At 54.7% G+C, this 18,556-nt stretch overlaps 1 protein-coding gene and 1 pseudogene across 1 annotated transcript; one reads left to right on the top strand and one right to left on the bottom strand.

Annotated features, from left to right (window-relative positions):
* The first annotated feature begins 4,932 nt into the window (after positions 1 to 4,932).
* Positions 4,933 to 18,454, top strand: HSPA12B (heat shock protein family A (Hsp70) member 12B). The gene is made up of 12 exons (XM_025039711.1): positions 4,933 to 4,975; positions 5,067 to 5,083; positions 7,806 to 7,945; positions 10,212 to 10,398; positions 10,722 to 10,826; positions 11,152 to 11,268; positions 13,412 to 13,586; positions 14,621 to 14,707; positions 15,099 to 15,203; positions 15,296 to 15,554; positions 16,026 to 16,129; positions 16,733 to 18,454. The coding sequence occupies exons 1-12, from the start codon at positions 4,933 to 4,935 to the stop codon at positions 17,392 to 17,394; spliced, it is 2,001 nt and encodes a 666-aa protein (XP_024895479.1). The 3' UTR covers positions 17,395 to 18,454.
* LOC112471304 lies at positions 11,565 to 11,680 on the bottom strand (annotated as a pseudogene).
* Positions 18,455 to 18,556: the final 102 nt, after the last annotated feature.

Raw genomic sequence — 18,556 nt, 5'->3', positions numbered from 1 at the left:
GGGCTGCGGCCGCCGCGCAAGGCACGGCCACCAGCTGCGGGCCGCGATCGAGGTGGCGGGACAGAGGTCGCGCTGTCAGGAGGACGGAGGTGAGTTCTGGGGCCAGGGGCCGCTGGGCCTCCAGAAAGGAGAAAGGGGCCGCTGTTAGCCATCCTGTCCTGAGCTGTCTGCTGAGACCCCACCACAAACTTCCTGAGCCTGGGAGGCCCTGTTGGGGACAGATCTGAAAGCCCCTCTCTCCAGCGGGAGCTGCTGGTTCAAGAAGGAAATTGGGGCAGCGACTGTGGGCTCCCATCTGGGCTTTGGGACCCCACACATGCTCTGCAAAGGGTGGGGGTGCTGGAGAGACTCCTGTGCTGAGGGATGCGGGTGGGGGGCTAGTGTGGGGCTGGGTGCTGTTCCAGGGGGACCAGCTTGTGGAGGACACAGTGCCTAGGCCTGAGGTAGAGACCTACAGTGCATGGGGGTGGGGCGGGGAGGCGGGCATCTTGGGTGGGTGTCCCAGGGCCTGTGTGGTCCGGGAAATTCTAGAGTGGCGGGGTGGCCCGGGTGCCACAGTTCTAGACTGTGGACTAGCCTCCTGACCAGGAAACTGTGGTTTCCCTCTATGAAGCCAGCTTGGGGGTCAGGTGGGGCAGGGTCTGGGCTCCCTGAAGGGCAGTGGAGCCTGTTTGTAAAGCACACTCGTGTGGGTGAGAGAGACTGGGAGGCAGTGAGCTCTAAAATATGGACTACCTGTGAGAGCAAAGGGAGCCCTGGAGGTTCAGAGGTAAGGGAGGTGATGGGGGGACTGGTAGGCAGAGGATGGGAGGGGCTTCAGGGCCTGCGCTCTGTGGGACAGAGATTGTTTGTGAACTAGCTGCTCTCATGATGAGGACCCACCGGGGTGGGGCAGGATGTATGGAAAGAAAAGTTGAGGACAGGAGGGGCCTCTGGAGGCCATTTCTGTCACCCGCACCCCAACACAGGAGGAGGCAGCCTCCCCACCCTATAGCCTTCCAGGTCCCTCTCCTGGAAGGCTCCTCTCCAGAGACAGACTACAGCAGCCCTTTGGGGGTTCTGATCTGTCCCTTGGGCCCTGCTTGGCCCAGTCTCTGGCTTGGGGGAAATGCTTGTGGCCTTTTTGCTTGCTGACAGAGCCCTGTTCCGTTAAAGGGCTGGCAGGATGCTGAGCAGAGAGCAGTGGGTGGAAGAGACTGGGTCCCAGTGAAAGGAAGCCTGCTGGGGAGAGAGGGGAGCTGTAAAGATATGGGTGAGCTCTTTGTCCTTCTGGGCAGAGGACAGGTATGTGTGGAGCCCTGAAATCTGTCAATATTACATTCTCCCAGTGCTCCAGGAGGCATAAGTGCCCAGCCTTAACACCCCCACCCCAAGAAGAGATCCTCAGAGAATTCTTTCCATCAGTCAAGAAGTCCTAGGATTTTGTAAGCCTGAGGGGCTCTCTAGGATGGGAGTCTCTGGTTTCGAGTCCCTGTTCAGCCACACCCTGTTCTGGTCCCCAATAACAGGTCATGTCTATTGGGTAGATGTCAGTGCCAAAAGTCAGGGTGAAGCTGGAGATGCGAGGTTGATATGAGGTCAAGGGCTAGGGGTCATCAGTACATGGGCAAAGATAGGCGTCAGTCCACGGGCAGGGCTAAGTGTCTGTCTGTGGGTAGTGTAGGGATCAGGCTGGGGCCAGAGTTTAGCCTATGATTGTAGCCAGGAAATGAATTACTTTCTATGTAAATCAGACTCCCCCACCCAATTATTCTCAAACCCATAAGCATTAACAGTGTGAAATTAGTGGACCCCTGGGAGAGGGTCTATCTCACCCCATTTCCAGCCTTGGACTCTGCCCAGACATAGCTTTTGGGAGCTGAGGTGGTTCTGAGACCCATAGTCAGCATTCTCCTTAAATGTTTCTGGGTGTGTGTGCATAGTGGGGAATGTCTCGAAGACGGATGGGGCTGCCAACCCCTTCTACCTCCACCTCTCGAGGAATTGGCAGGATCCTCCTTCTTTAATACGAATTGATTTCTGTCCTCCTGCTCTCCCTAAAGAATGTGGAATGACTGGAATCACACTCTCAATAAGACAAAAATCTGATAAGAGAAAATTCAGAATCCACATCATGAAGGGAAAGAACACTGCTCACATCTGTCCAACTCCCTGCCTTTATCAACTGCCTTTTTTTTTTTTTTTTTAACTTGGACTTGATCCTCGCAAGCCCCCTGCGTGACCCATTTTGCAGGAAAGGCATTTAGGCACAGAGAGACAACAGAATGCACTCCAGCCAGGTGCCATAACAGGCCGTTGCCAGCCCTAAGACCCCAGTGTAGGGCACTCAGTGAATCACACACTCAGAGATGGGAGGTAACTGGACCAGCTTCAGACAGCTGGAGAGATTATAGGCACCCAGTTTGGATGTGGAATCCAGCTTTGAGTGATGATTCCTGACTTTTGTTGCTCCTCCAGATATAAGAGCCTTGGTCCAGAAAAATCTATTCATTCATTCAACAGTATTTCCCCAGCACTTAGCTCAGAACCCAGCACAAAGAAATGCTCAATAAGTCTTTGCTGAAGGATCAAAACAATGTACAAATAGGACTGCCAGCTTCTCCCTTGTGGCTTTGATCCAATGTGTGCTGGCAAATGTTTTACAAATCAACTCTACAAGAGGGAGAAAACCCTAATTTGTAGACTTTGCCAATTTCTTTGGTGTAAATGCTTCCACCATGGCTGATTTAAAGCTACCAATGTGAGGTCAATGAGAGCAGAATTGGAAAGAGATGCACAGGATCAGCTCTTGCCACCTGGCGGGAACCATCTCCAGCATACCACTCCATCACCCTAAGCTGGGCTCCTGTCCCTGGCTCTCAAGGCCCATACCCACCCCCTCTATATGCTTTTCCTTTTCTCAGCATCACTCAGCTGCTCTTTGAGTGCCCACGACCAGCCCCTGTCTTTCCCCTGATTCTGACTCCTGGGCATCCAACTGTGTGCCTCCGATGACAGCAGGATTGAGTGGGTCTGAAAATTTCATGGTGCTGGCCATGCAGGAGTGTCCTGGATATGTCTGAGTTTTTTGCATGACGGGGCTGGGTTGTGCAAACTGTGCATAAGCAAGGGTGTGTGCATGTGTGTGTATGGGTGTGACAATGCCCAGCTCTGTGCCTGCCTGTGTTCTGTTAGCAAAACTTCCTGATCCGGCCGCTGGCTACAGAGTGGGAGTGGGCTCTGGGCAGCCGCCACTATTATTTAGGGTGTTTATCAAGCCCACAACTGCAGACAGTTGAGCAGCCCTTCTCAAACTTCAGTGTCCACCGAACCACTTGGGATCTTGTTAAAACGCAAGTTCTGACTCAGCAGGTCCCAGGCAGGGCCTGAGGTTCTGCATTTCTAACAAACTCCCAGGGGATCCAATGCTGACGTCCTGAGACCACAACGAGTAACAGAGCTGTTGATGACCTGGAGGATTCTGCCTCTAGCCTAGGCCACAGAACTTCACTGACACAAGCTCAGGTTCCTACCAATTTAGAAAAGAAAATGAAAAGCCTTGCTCCCCGCCTCAAGCTTTCAGTTCCTCCAGCTATTACCTGCATATCAACTCCTGATCTCAGCCACTATCCCTGAAGTGCTAGCTGCTCTGCTTGCTCCTCACCTAGGCTTACCTGCCTCCCACCCCATTTCCATTCATTCCACCAAAATGTGGCCCTGGACCAAACAGGTCTTTCCAGTCTCTTCTAACAACCTCTAACGGCATCTAGCTCCACACCCTTCTCTTACCAAGATCTTCATGAAACCATAGCAGGGATCTTGGTATCAGCCAACCCACCTTCCACTGGTTTACCTTTATGCTCAGGTTCTCGTCTCTTCCCTTCTTCTCTGCCAAGCCTCCCATAACAAAGACCCGCCAGCACACGTCTCTACCTCAGCTTCTCCCTGCCCTCTAGATCGTATATCCTCTGGCTCCGTGGTCAGTCCTCTCAGCAGTTCAGAACTCCACCCAGAACACTGCCCCTTCCCCCCTGCCGACCTGCCCTTCTCCAGTATTATCCTTCTAACTTGAATCAGATCATGTCACCCTTGACACCTTCTTCTCCCTAATGCCCGTATTCAGTCCAGTCATCCTCTATCAACCCTGTTGCTTTTAACCTCTGACATGTCTCCACTTCTGTCTGAAGACACATAGCCATTGAGCTCCTGCTTCCATGTTGTCCTGCTGTAATCCACACTCCCCATGCATCCAGAAGGACTTTTTACAACAAAAATTTAATCATGCCCCCACCTCCATTCTGCCACTTCAAACCTTTCAAGATTTGCTATTGCCCTTCATGTAAAACCAAATCTAAGATAGGGTCCACAAGAGCCTGCCTACTGGATCGGGCCAGCTCAGCCCCTCTCTGCAGCCTTACCACGCTCCCCTTTCTGCCTCACTTGTATCCAGCTATGACCTTGACAGCATCATTTGGAATCTCAAATTCACTTGGGTGATTATCTGATTATAATCAGTTTTCCCCCACCAGGCTGTGGGCCCCCAGGGCAAGGACAATGTCTCTCTAGGTCTCTGATGTCCCACGGAACCTGGCATAGAATGGGCACTGAAAACTTTTAGGAGCATCCTGATTGCAACAAAGCAACGGTTAAAAAGAGCTTTTTGAGACAAACTGGACCGTGGGACTGAGCATTAGATGAGATTAAGGAATTACTGCTAATTTTGCTACACATGATAATAGTGTTGTGGTGATGGCTTTTTAAATAGTCTTTATTTGTTGGAGAGACATATTGAAGAATTTATAGGTGATACTACATAATGTCTGGGATTTACTTCAAAGCACTCCGGCCAAAAGTAAATAAATAAAATAAATACGTATTCAGCGAGGGAACAAAGGAACAAATAAACGCCATTCTGCTTGTCTGTTCCTGTTCACAGCCACAGGGCCTGCAAAGATGCTTGCTGTCCCAGAGCTGGGCCTACAGGGACTGTACATCGGTAAGACCACCCTGACCTCCGCCCCGACCCACCACGCCACTTGCACTGGCTCTGAGATTCACCCCCAGTCTGTCCGTGGTGCCTTTTCCAGAAAAAGTTCCTGAGAGTGTGAGTGTGTGTGGAGAGGGTTGGGGCACACAGGACTGTGTGTATGTGTGCGTGCACACACACGTGCGCAGGACACATCTGTTCATAGGATCCCCTGTGTGTCTGTTAGTTTACGTGTGCAGGGCAGGTCTGCGTGCACAGGACTATATGCGTGTGTATGTTTTGTACATCGTCTGTGTGCATAGGACCTGGTGTAACTGTGTGTGTATGTGTCAGTCTATCTGCCTGTCGGCAGGTCTGTGCACAGGGCCTTGTGTGAGAGTGTGTATGTATGTCTGCAGGAGGGTCTGTGTGCACAGAAATCTCTGTGTGAGTATGTGTGCCTCTGTCTGTGGCCTGGTCTGGGAACAGGCTCTGGATTCCCTGCAGGGGTGGGAGGCTAGGAGGCAGGAGGGACACTCCTCAGGAAGTTCACTCACAAAGACCTGGCGGGCCGGGCCTTCCTTCCTGCCTCCCTTCCCAGGCTCAGGCCACAGCAACTTGGCCTCTCAAGCCTGAGCTGGTGGCAGGGCCCAAGCTCACGCTGGCTGCCTGAGAAAAGAGAGCCCTGAAGGTGTGACTACCATGTCCCTGCCCCTCCAGCACCTCAAGACAAATTTCAGCCCTTTCCAGGCACTTTCAAGAGTCCCCCTCATACCTGGCCCCTCACATATGTTCTCAGGGTATCCCAAGGCCAGGGAGGGCTAGGACCTGTCAGGGCCACTGAGCAGGGCAGACACTGAGAGAGTTTGCTTTATCCATGAGTCTTCACGTCAGACTCCATCAACCTCCCCGTCCCTATGTGTGAATCTCAGGGCGGCCTCAGTCCCCCTCACAGGGGCCTTAGCAAATCTCAATGTGGTAATGACCAGCCTGCACCTGGCGGATGTCTAGTCAGGCAGGCCCTCGAGCCGCCTGAGCCTCCAAGCCACCCTTCGGGGCTGCCTGCTAGAGGCTATACTCCTTCCTCCCATCAATGGTCCAGCTCAGTCCTGGGCTTGCTGAAAGGATCTCAGGCCTGCTGCCCCCCCAGTGCTGGCCCAAGGTGTATGTGTGTTGTGTGTTATATGTTGTGATGGGGGTGGGGGACAGCTTGGAATGCAACTTCCTAGTGTTGTTGATTCCCCTCAGCTCGGGGCTGGGCTGGGGAAGGTGCTGCCCCACCTTGATCCTCACCAGGCCTGTTTTTGGGAGGAAAAGAGGGCTGCTCCCTCAGATTCTGATTAGAACCGTGTGCCTGAACTCTAGGAGGAGGGGAGCAGTTAGGTCTGTAGTTCCCCCACCTTTTCTGGTTTCTCTACCTTCCACCCCACCCCAGGAGCTCAGCTGCCTCATCTCTCCTGCCCTTCTATCTCTGGACTCAGTCTCCCTGACCCCTACAATGCTTCTCTGTCTCTCCCCTCCCCCACTCTGTCTAAGGGGTGCTGGGAGAGACAGATGTGGGGGGAGTCCCCAGGTGAGGCACAGATCGTCCTCCAGGGATGGTCCTCCAGGGATGGTCGCTACTAACTGATCATAAGCCCTCAGCCTGCCCCTGCCTCAGTTGCCCCCACCTCAAGTCACATCCTTCCTCCCCTCTCACGCAGTCCCCCTCCCCAGCAGGGCACCCCTTGCCTTGGCCCAATAAGGACTGATGGGAGAACCTCCCAGGCCTGAGGCTCAGCTGCCGGCTCCCTACCCTGATGGTGCCAGAGTGACTTGACCTTTCTTTGCAGGCTCCAGCCCAGAGCGATCACCTGTTCCCAGCCCACCTGGCTCCCCAAGGACCCAGGAAAGCTGTGGCATTGCCCCTCTCACACCCTCACAGTCTCCAGTAAGTGCAGAGTGGGGATCTGAGTAGCGGGTGGCCTGGGTGGTGTGGAGGGTGGTGGTACTCCAGAGATCAAGGCTTAGCCTCTGGCAGAGCCCTGGCAGGGCCTAGGCTGGGCTAGGGGTGCCATCATGCCTCCTGCCCCTGCACACTGCAGTCATGCCCCCTGCAGAAAGATTAACCTTAGGTGACCTTGGACCACAGGAGTAACAGTTCTACTGAGGTAAGTCCCACATGCTAATGCCCAAACACCTCCCCTCCAGGACGACATCCAGGGGCCATTGCAGCTAGCCTGCCTGGGGCAGGTGTACTTCCGAGCATGTAGTTTTTCAAAGTGCTCAGAGCACTGGGCCTCCCAGAGTTGCTCCCCCTCCTGTCAACCACAACCCCACCTGAATCCAAGTGATATCTGGGGAAGAGGAGACACATTGATACAAAAGTTGGGAAATTATTAGCTTGAAGTATCCAGAATATAACCCTCCTACTAGCTCCCTGGGTCACCCTACCCAAGATGGCCTCACCCTAGTGATCCAGCCTGGGTATCCCCTTGTTTTCAGGGAGCCCAGGCCTGGCCTGAGAGAAGGCAGGGACCACTGGGCACATGCATAGAGCCTCTCTTCTCTGCCCCCAGACTGACAGTCTTGTTTTGTCACTGTGGCCACAAAGGGCAAGAGGGTCAAATATACACAAGTCCATGTGCAATGAAACTGCCAAGAGGAGCCTAATTGCTCCCAGCTGGGCCCAGGCTGTGACATGGTATGAGAGGGGGGTGGGGGTATTCGACATCTCCAGGGCTCAAGCCTGGGAAGGAAGGGAAGCCCAGGCAGGCAGGTGGGTGGGGGGTGGACCAGGGCTGGTCTGGACCACAGTCAAAAGAGGAGTGGGGCCTCCGCATGCAGTCAGCCTGTCCCCTGGGCTGCTTCCTGACTCTAGATCTTATATTTGCAGAAGCCTGAGGCTCGAACCCCCCAGCAGGCCTCCTTCTCTGTGGTAGTGGCCATCGACTTTGGTACCACATCCAGTGGTTATGCCTTCAGCTTTGCCAGTGACCCTGAGGCCATCCACATGATGAGGTGAGGGCAGCTGAGCTGGGAGATGGTGGAGGAAGGCAGTTGTCCTAACACTCTGGAATGGTCCTGGTCCCAGAGTACTATCACTGAGGGGTACCCTAAGAGCTCCTTCTACCCCTAGTCTGGGCTCCCCACTGAGGCAAAAGGTTGGAAGATGGCCACAGGCCTGGGCCCCCAGCCTCAATCGAAGCAGCTCCCTGCCCTCTGCAGGAAATGTTGGGCTCTGTTCTTAATTTTTAAAAATTTTATTGAGATATAACAAACATACAGCAAAATACACAAATCTCTTTCTGTGCTTTTACACAAACATATATGCATACATATGTGTTTTTTAATTAAAAATGAAGTATACAATTTGCCTTATTTTAAACTTACAACATTATTTTGTAGATGTTTCATGTCTACAAAAAAGCTGCCGCTTTCTTTTAACAGTTGCGTAGTATTCCGTAGTACATATGTGTCATAATTTATCCATCTTTCTACTGATAGTTTTAGGGTTTTTTTTTTTTTTTCTAACTTTTCACTCCTACAAAAAGTGCTGCAACGAATCTCCTTCCTTGAAAATTTGTGTTGGAATTTCTATGAGGCAGATTGCTAGGTCCAGCATCTCAAATGAAAAACAAGGACTCGAAGGGTCAGAGGGTTAACTGAGCTGACAAATCACAGTTGTTATGACAATGATGTTAGAAAAATCCATTCTGATGTTGTTGAGTTTTGTTTGAACAAAGTATTTCTTTGAACACTCCCTCCAGGCCTCCTTACCCTGATCCTTTGAATGTATCTTAATGGGGCTACAACTAGTAGGTGGAACTATAGGAGACCCCAGAGCTCCCAACCCAGATTGGGATTGGGGGTCGGGGGTTTTCCCCAGGGCCCAGGAGGCTAGATGGAAGGGTGAGTGGAGAGACAGACAGAAGGATCACTGTGCCAAAGATACAGGGACTTGACCTTTGTGAGCCTGGACTGTCCTTCCCTTTCCTCTGCTCCCTCTACATCCACATGAGGCCACAAAAGCTCTGGGCACTTAACAGCCCTCTAGGAGTCAGCACACTCAGCTGAGGCCATGCTGGGCCCCATGCTGGGGCCGAGGAGACATAAAGGGACACTATCTCTGTCCTGTGGAGGTGACTGTTATAGGAAGTTACTAGGGGACGTCATGGCCTCCTCCCAAACCCTCCCTACCCCTACCAGCCACCAAGTCCAGTCATTTCTGTCTCACTAATATCTCTGGAGTACCCATCCATTTCACGGCCACCACCCCTAAGTCCAACCCCACACTCTCTTACCTGGATGTTTTTTCTTCCCCATCCTCCCTCCCCTCTAGTCTGTTGCATGGGGACCAGTGACCTTTCTAAAGGCAAATGTGGTCATCCCTCTTCACTCCCTGACTTAAAACCCACCAAGATAGAATCCCAATATGGCATTTGATGTTATCCCTTAGCTGACTGTAACACTCCTGTATTTTCTCCTGCTCATATTGAACCACCTTGCAGCTAGTTCTCCTGATCGTCACATCTCTAAGCTTTGCACATGCTGTTCCTTCAGCCCGGATTCTCGGTTCCTTCCCCAAAAGGCTGCAGTGGTGAAGTTGGCTTAGAGGGGTCAGGGCATCAAGGAAGACAGAGGAGGGATAGGAAGGATTTGCCAGGCCAGTGAACTGGGCAGGGAGTTCTGGGTGGATGTTCGGATGTATCTGTGGATTGGGAGGTTTCGAACCTCATTCAGGTTTTTTTGGGACCTGCTAGAGGTGCAGTCAACAGGGGTTTAGCTGCTAGGGTGGGTCAGATAGGAATGTCATGAATGCCTTAAAGGAGCTTGGCTGTGGAATACAGCCTAGAGGAGAGCAAACCAGCAGGATGGGAGAAGGCCTCTGCTAGGGTGCTGGAGAGATATATTAGGAAGCCAAACCTAGGCAGATGAATTGGATGAATGATGGTTTGCTGCTGCATGTTAAGGGTGCAGAGAGGCGAGGTTAAATAGTATACCTCATGGGACTGGAAGCTGAGAATGTTGGATGGATCCCATGGCCCCATGGATAGGGAGGATCCCAAGAGCAGCATCGATGGCGATTTAAGTGGATGCCAAGCACCATCTTCACAAGAACCCTACGAGGCAAGTACTATTATTATTCCCATTTTACAGGTGGTAAGACTGAGACTAGGGAAGGCTAAGTGGCCTGTAAGGTCACACAGCTCATCTCGGAGCCATCACCCAACTCCACAAAGGGAGGGTTGCTGCTGACCCCGCTGATAGCCCTGTGTCACCACAGGAAATGGGAGGGTGGGGACCCAGGTGTTGCCCACCAGAAGACCCCCACCTGCCTGCTGCTGACCCCGGAGGGAGCCTTTCACAGCTTTGGCTACACCGCCCGCGATTACTACCACGACCTAGACCCTGAGGAGGCGCGGGACTGGCTCTACTTCGAGAAGTTCAAGATGAAGATCCACAGCGCCACTGTGAGTCACACTCTGGCTCAAGGCCAGCTCCAGCCAGGGAGGCGGGGCCTAGAGGGGAAGGGGCGGGGTTAATATGGTGGACAAAGCTAAAAGGTGAGGAGGGGCGGGTGGAGGTGTGGTTAAGGGGGCGGAGCTTGGAAAAAAGACGGATTGGAAGCGGGGCCGAGCTGTGAAGATACGGTTAGAGGAGAGGCGGGGGACAGAACTAGGGTGAGATTAGAGCGAGAGGGAGACAATGACGAAGAGGGGAAGCACCAGGAAATGGTCTTCAGGAAATGGGGCAGAGCTATGGCTTCCTGCAGAGTCGCCCTGTGTCCTGCCAGGATCTCACCTTGAAGACCCAGCTGGAGGCTGTAAATGGAAAGAAAATGCCTGCCCTAGAGGTGTTCGCCCATGCCCTGCGCTTCTTCAAGGAGCATGCCCTTCAGGTGCGCTGCAGCCCCATCCCTGCAGACGGATCAGCGGACCCCAAGGCCCATCCTTTCCCCTGAACCCATCCCCTGCCCATCTAATGGGTAGCCACGGTCAGAGGTCATCCTCTCCAGTCCCCTGCCTTCCTGTCTGGTAGAGCCTGCACTAGCTATACAGGTATTGGTGGAGCGGGGAAGTGTTAGGGATTTTTCCAGCTCCGCTGGGAAGCCCTTCCTGAGGCTTGATTAGTTCCTCCAGCTCCCACAGAGGGCTGAAGACAACCCCCTAACCTAAGCCCTAACCTAAGCCAGCCATTCCCCTCACTGCTTCCTCCCGCTCCAGGAGCTGAGCGAGCAATGCCCATCGCTGCCAGGAAAGGACACTGTACGCTGGGTGTTGACGGTGCCCGCCATCTGGAAACAGCCAGCCAAGCAATTCATGCGGGAGGCTGCCTACCTGGTGAGGACTGCAAGCACAGTAGTACACAGTGCTCCAGAGGGCCACAGGGATGGCCCCATATCCTCTTTTACCCCACCACCTTGGTACCACAGAGCCATTATATAAAGACCTCCGGTCTCCCCCTGCTGCTGGGCATTTTGGAAGGTTGCTGCCACCAGGAGAAGGGGTGGCCCTGCAGGAACAGAGGGCTGAGGGACAAGAGGCACAGCCCAGGCCAGCTTAGCCAGTGCCTTAAGTCATGTTTCCTAGAAGGAGAGCCCAAGATGGAGATTCTTTTTATTATTTATTATTATTTATCCATACAGCACCTGGTTTTCATAGGTGGTCTCCCATCCAAGTACTAACCAGGCCCAAGCCTGCTTAGCTTCCGAGATCAGACATCGGGCTTGTTCAGGGTGGCATGGCCATAGACCATGGACCATGGCTCCACTGGGGTGGGAACCCAGGACCTTCTGCGTGTAAAGCACATGTGCTAACAGCTACACTATGGAACCATGTCCAAGATGGAGATTCTTGTACATTGGTCTATATTGAAGGACTCTCAGTAGAAAGGAGGTGAGGGAAGCAGAACAGGAGAAAGAGCTGAGCAAGGGCATTTCTCAACTGGAGTCTAGCCTCAGCTTGATCCCATAGAGAGCTCTGGAAGGAGAATTGTACCCGGTAGTTGGCCATAGTGAGGCAAAGGGGCCAGCTTTTTGTACATCTATATCGGTGTGTAACTGGTTGCTGGGGGTGGAAGGAACCTCTGTAAGCGAGGTGGTTCCCATTCAGCTAAGGGAAGTTCTCCAGAGAAAGGGGCAGCTTTGAGCCAGTAGCAGCCAACACTGCCAGCTGGACAGGGCACCAAGAACATCCACTTTCGCCAGCATCAGTATTTTCAAGAACTCTGCCACTACCACAGCCCCAGGCACTGTTAAGTTCTTGAGCTCAGGAAATAGAACTATGAATCTATGAAGGGTGGTGATCAAGGCCACTGTTTTCTGGTTTTCCTACCATAAGAGATGCCCAAAGTTCTGGAGAAAGGGTGGGTACAGCTAATGCACCCCCCCCTCTGGTGGAGATCTGGGGATAACGGGGGGCACAGCTTTCCAGAGCAAGACTCATTGCTTGTTCCTGCCCCTAGGGCCTTGGGGGACACCCTAGGACATACAAAAGGGATCTCAGGCCTACCTATAGACCCCTTGGAAGATATGAGGGCCCCCAACCTATGCACACTCACTCATGGGCCAGGCATGCCTTAGATACTTACCCTTGTCACTGGAAGGAGCTAACCCTGAGCCTAGTGGGCATCCCTCTGCAGAGACCAGGATGAAAGCAAGGCTGTGCCCAGCCAGAACAAATACCATCCCCCAACCACAGTGCCCCTCCCATGCTGGTTTACCAACTCTGCTTCCTCCCACACTTCCTTGGCTGCCAGCTCAGGAAGGGCTGGCCCTGGGCAGGAAGTCTCAATATCCACCCATCCCCATCCCCTACCTGCTCAGAATCTGGGGAATCCCACAAAACCATAAAGCACTTGCCACAGGGATTCCCTGTCCTAATGCAGGAAGTAACAGATCTCAAGCATTTTTCTCCCCACAACTGGCCTGTCTTGGTGCCTGGAATATCACTGTTAAGAGTTTCCTTCCTCCTACATTAGATTCCCCAGGAAGTTTTAGGAGTGGGGAGTCCTATGGCCGCTGTCCAACACCAACCTGGTGGAGGAAGAGGGTTCAATGAGCCAAAATATGCCCCTACCATCTACTCTGATTAATGTCTGTCCATTATCCCTCTCCCACACACACACAGTGCTAGAGTCTCACTAACACCCTGAGCCAGTGCCCAGCTGGCCAGTCCTGCCCTTTGGGCAGCTCAGAGGGGCAAATCCCAGGTGTTCTAGGTTTTCACTCTGTCTAGGGTCTCTTCTTGCTGGGTAATCCCATGGTGTCCTTGGCCATGGCCATACCCTTCCCCAGTCTGGTCACAGGGTAGCTATGAGGCAGCTCCAAATTTGTGCAGCATGGAAGGGCCTGAGAGGCCTAGCATAGGTGGAGTGTGATGGGGAGGATGTAGGAGCCCCACAGGCCCCAGTCGCCTGCCCCAGGTGCCATCTTAAGTGTGACAGCCCATGGTGCTCCTGGCCTTGCCCACCACCCATCCCCAGGCTGGCCTGGTGTCTAGAGAGAATGCAGAGCAACTACTCATTGCCCTGGAGCCTGAGGCTGCCTCTGTCTACTGCCGCAAGCTGCGTCTGCATCAGCTCCTGGACCTGAGCAGCAGGGCCCCAGGCAGTGGGCGCCTGGGTGAACGCCGTTCAATCGACTCAAGCTTCCGGCAAGGTGAGCCACCTCCAGTGATGGGCTTGGAGTTGCCCTTGGAGGGTCAGAGTGTCACTGAGACCAGAAGCTCGGCCACGCCCAGCATGAAGAAGACGTCCCCCTCCCCTGGAGGAGCCCAATCAGAAAGGGCAGAAACATCCCAGTCTGAGGGAGGAGGCACAGTCCTGACCTGTGGGAGCCCAATCTGAGGAGGGTAGGACTTAGCCCAGCCCTGAGTCTGAGGGTCTGGGGAGACAGCCTACCCTGGTGGGAGGAATGCTTGGGTACTGACAAAGGAGGAAGTCAGCCCCCACTCTGAGTGGAAAAGGGAAGGTCTTCAGGAGCTAACCCAGGGGTCCCCAACACCCGGGCCGCAGACGGGTACTGATCCATGGCCTGTCAGTTACTGGGCCGCACAGCAGGAAGTGAGTGGCGGGCAAGCTAGCGAAGCTTCATCTGTATTTGCAGCCGCCCCCTAGCACTAGCATCACTGCCTCAGCTCCACCTCAGATCATCAGGCATTAGATTCTCATAGGAGCACTGGTCCCGGATACCAAAAAGGTTGGGGACTGCTGCCCTGAACAGCCACTGAAACAGCTGCCCCCCACACATAGCCCCAAACTCCTGCTGCCAAGACCGGGCACTGAAACAGCTATGATCACCCTTGTTCACTGCCCCCCAAATACCATCTCCATGACAGGGAGAGGTTCCAAGCCCTGAGCTACTCTGGATCCCCCGCATAACACACACAGCTTCAAACTCTCTTAACCCAGATTTTGTGACGGCCTGAACCCTCCTGCATTAAGAGAAGGCTCTGCTTCCAGAAATACTGCCCCACAGCTGTTGGTTACAGCATCTGGGAGTACCCCATCAGGTTTCTCCGGACCCTTTGGAGTTTAGCACTGTCCTCTCTCAGTTAGAAGTGGAGCAAGAGTTTCCAGAGCACTGGCTGCTCCCCGTGTTCATGGAGGGCCTTGGTGGGAAGATGGAGATTGAATGTTGCAGCTGAGGCACCTTCATCTAATCTCACTTTCCTGCTCTCCCTCAAACTCCAGCCCGTGAGCAGCTGAGAAGGTCTCGACACAGCCGCACATTCCTGGTGGAGTCGGGGGTCGGAGAGCTGTGGGCAGAGATGCAAGCAGGTGGGGGAACAGAGAGACGGTGGAATGTCTTGGGCCCTATGGTACACCATATACTGATGAGGGGGAGAGAACATTCGTGAAGTTGGCTCCAGCCCCTGGAAACCAGCTCTTTGCTCTGTCTGCTGTTCCGGACCTGGCAGACCCCACACTCCTCCCAGGGATTCTACGCAGATGGAATTACAGAGCCCTGAACCATTTCTGCCCCCCACCCCCAACACACCTTGTGCCTTTACCCAGTGGCCTGAGGTTTAAACACCTGAAGCCTCTCACCCACCCCGACACGCAGGACTTGGTACCTGGGGCAGGGATAGAGGCTGGGTGAGTTGGGAGGGGACACAGGGCTGAGGGTGCAAGGCAGGCTTCAAGTGTGTGGCCACACTCGCCGCCACAGGAGACCGCTACGTGGTGGCAGACTGCGGGGGAGGCACGGTGGACCTGACAGTGCACCAGCTGGAGCAGCCACATGGCACCCTCAAGGAGCTTTACAAGGCGTCAGGTGAGTACCGAGTCCTTAGTACCCAGACCGCTAACGCCCCCTAGCGGTAGGGTCTGCACTGACATTCTCCTTCGCCCCCTGTCCCACCCCAGGCGGCCCCTATGGCGCGGTGGGCGTAGACCTGGCTTTCGAGCAGCTTCTGGGTCGCATCTTCGGCGAGGACTTCATTGCCACCTTTAAAAGGCAACGGCCAGCAGCCTGGGTGGATCTGACCATCGCCTTCGAGGCCCGCAAACGCACGGCAGCTCCGCACCGTGCGGGGGCGCTCAACATCTCGCTGCCCTTCTCCTTCATCGACTTCTACCGCAAGCAGCGAGGCCACAACGTGGAGACGGCCCTGCGCAGGAGCAGGTGGGCCAGCGGACCGCGGGCTCCAGCAGGGTGTGCGGATGGGAACCGCCCTTACAAGGGAGGGATGGGCCTAAGGGGGAAGAGGGGGTCCGCCTAATCCGCCGCTCACACCAGTCAGGCCTGCCTGGGCGGCAGAGGGAGGAGCATGGCGGCGGCAGGAGTAATACCTGGACCACGACTGGAACAAGGAAATCATGGGTCCTGGGGAAAGGGCCGACGTCTGTCTCCTCCCCAGCACTCCGAAACACACACACACACACCCCACCCCACCCCCGCCAATGGGTCTTGGCTCCTCTGCCCGGAGACAAGGGAGGCTTCTCTCCTTGGACCTTACGCCTGGAACAGAAGCAGGAGGTGGCAAAAGTGGGGCTGGGATCACAAAACGTTCAGTCAGTGCCCAGGCACATAGGCCTGAAGCAGGAGTAGGACCCGGGACCCTGATCCATGGGCCTACGCCCCCTTCATCTACAGCGTGAACTTCGTGAAGTGGTCCTCACAGGGGATGCTCAGGATGTCTTGCGAGGCCATGAACGAGCTCTTCCAGCCCACGGTTAGTGGGATCATCCAGCATATAGGTGAGCACCTGAGCTTCAGTCTGCCACTCACCTCCACATATACATCCAGATATGGTAATAACTCCCCCTATTAGTGCCTGGAAACCGAGTCCCAGAATCATTTGGAACACCTGGAGGACTCAGTGCAATGGGGATTAAGAGCTAGGAGGGATGATGTGTAGTCTTGCCAAATTAACGAACCTCTGGTGCCTCTGTTTCCCCACTTATAAAATGGGATGACAGTATTGGGTTTCCAAAACTGTTATCACAGGGATTTAAAAGAGCTGAAGTGTCTAGAGAGCGAGCACGTCTTGCATGCAGTAGGCAGTAGGCATTTAACAGGTGTAAATGCATATCCTTCTCTGGGGCCCTCCACATGGGGGGAGGGGCGTAGTATTGGGGAGACAGAGCCCGCGAGCATCGCCAGGAGCCCTCAAAGTGCTCAGTGTTTTTCATTAGAACCAGGGAACCATTTTATAGTTGAAATAGCTGTTTTCTAATTGCCAGAAGGGTACAGAGGGGAGGTGACAGTGGCCGCGTAGTGGTGACCTCAGCGACTCATGCTCTCATTCTCTTCTCCTTCCCTCCTTCTCCTTAACTGCCCCGCTTCACTCCTTTCCGCAGAGGCACTGCTGTCTCGGCCTGAGGTGCAGGGCGTAAAGCTGCTGTTCCTGGTGGGCGGCTTCGCCGAGTCAGCAGTGCTGCAGCACGCGGTGCAGGCGGCGCTGGGTACCCGCGGCCTGCGCGTAGTGGTACCGCACGACGTGGGCCTCACCATCCTCAAGGGCGCGGTGCTGTTTGGGCAGGCGCCAGGCGTGGTGCGTGTGCGCCGCTCGCCGCTCACCTACGGTGTGGGCGTGCTCAACCGCTTTGTGGCTGGTCGCCATCCGCCAGACAAGCTACTGGTCCGTGACGGCCGCCGCTGGTGCACCGACGTCTTTGAGCGTTTCGTGGCTGCAGAGCAGTCGGTAGCTCTGGGCGAGGAGGTGCGGCGCAGCTACTGCCCCGCGCGCCCAGGCCAGCGGCGCGTGCTCATCAACCTGTACTGCTGCGCCGCGGAGGACGCGCGCTTCATCACCGACCCGGGTGTGCGCAAGTGCGGTGCGCTCAGCCTTGAGCTCGAGCCCGCGCCCGCCGACGGCAGCCCGGATGCTGCCGGCGCGCCCCCCGGCCGCCGCGAGATCCGCGCCGCCATGCAGTTTGGCGACACCGAAATTAAAGTCACCGCCGTCGACGTCAGCACCAATCGCTCTGTGCGCGCCGCCATTGACTTTCTTTCCAATTGAGGGCGCGCAGGCGCGGTGCCAGCCCCTCTCTGCCCGGCCCCGCCCCCTTATGGTTACGGGCTCTGGGGAGCCGGCGGGGGCGGACTAAAGTCTTTGTTCTGTCAGCGCCCTTTACCCCGTCTGCCTGTCCGGGGAGATGAGGTCGCAGGAGGGTGGGTGGGGACACATCCAGAGACTCTGGCTTCGGGGTTGGGCCCCAGTCCGCTGATTGTAAGGCGGAAGGGCCCTGCCAAGGGCTGGAGTCAAGTGCGCCCACAGAGAACACGTCACTCTGAAGGCAGAATGCATCAGAAGACTGGGTCCTGGCCTTGGCTGGGGCTGGGGGTGGGGAGGGTGGAGACAGTAGGGAGGGAAATGCCAAACAAGGCTGCCCCCCAGGCAGTAGGAGGAAGGAGGTTTGCAGGGCTCAGTGCACCGCTTGTGGGCTCGGCCCACACAGGCATCCAGACGGAGCAGCCCTGTACCACCGAAAAATGACTAGAAGCTGACACAAGAGGGACAGAGGTAGCAGGACCTCCCCGGGTGTGATGCTGACCACCCACGTATTGTAGATAGGGCAGTAGTAGGCTAATGAGGGTACAGGGTGAAGGCACTTATGAGGGCTATGGGGGTAGCATGCTGTGGGGCTAGCTTTCCTTCATGCCAGATGACCCACTTAAACCCTATCCCAGCCATAGAAGGCAGGGCAGTAGGGAGGACAAAAGGAACACTGAGTACTGGTGTCAGCGCTGCCTGTCAACTTAGCGTGCCCTTATGCCTGCCCACAACATGCAACAGCCCTACCTGCCTAAGGTGACAATAAAACAATGTTCAAGGTGAAGCCACAGCCTGCTGTATTTCACAAAAGCGGACCCCAGTAGTGTAGTGGAGGAGGCCTGGGAACTGTGCATGGGGCTAGGAACTGACCAGAAGGGGGTGCTGCTGTCTCCCTGTCAAGCATCCCAAACAGAACTCATAAGATCTCTCTCTGGCCTGGGCGGAAGGCCCCTCCCCATCCAAACTGTCTTGGCAACTATTCCCAAACCTAAAATGCCACCACCTGTAGGTCTTTGTAGGCTAGGTGCTATAATACCTTGTTGTGCCCTTACCTTCTAAAAGAATGAGTTCAGCCAAAACTGTTTCTTTGCCTATCATCAAAGAATTGGGCGTTCTCAGGGCCCTA

The sequence above is a fragment of the Pteropus alecto genome, unplaced genomic scaffold, assembly GCF_000325575.1.
Source record: "Pteropus alecto unplaced genomic scaffold, ASM32557v1 scaffold45, whole genome shotgun sequence".
Classification (NCBI taxonomy): domain Eukaryota; kingdom Metazoa; phylum Chordata; class Mammalia; order Chiroptera; family Pteropodidae; genus Pteropus; species Pteropus alecto.
Note: the sequence above shows the minus strand (reverse complement) of the source record. Positions and strands in the feature narration are given on the sequence as shown.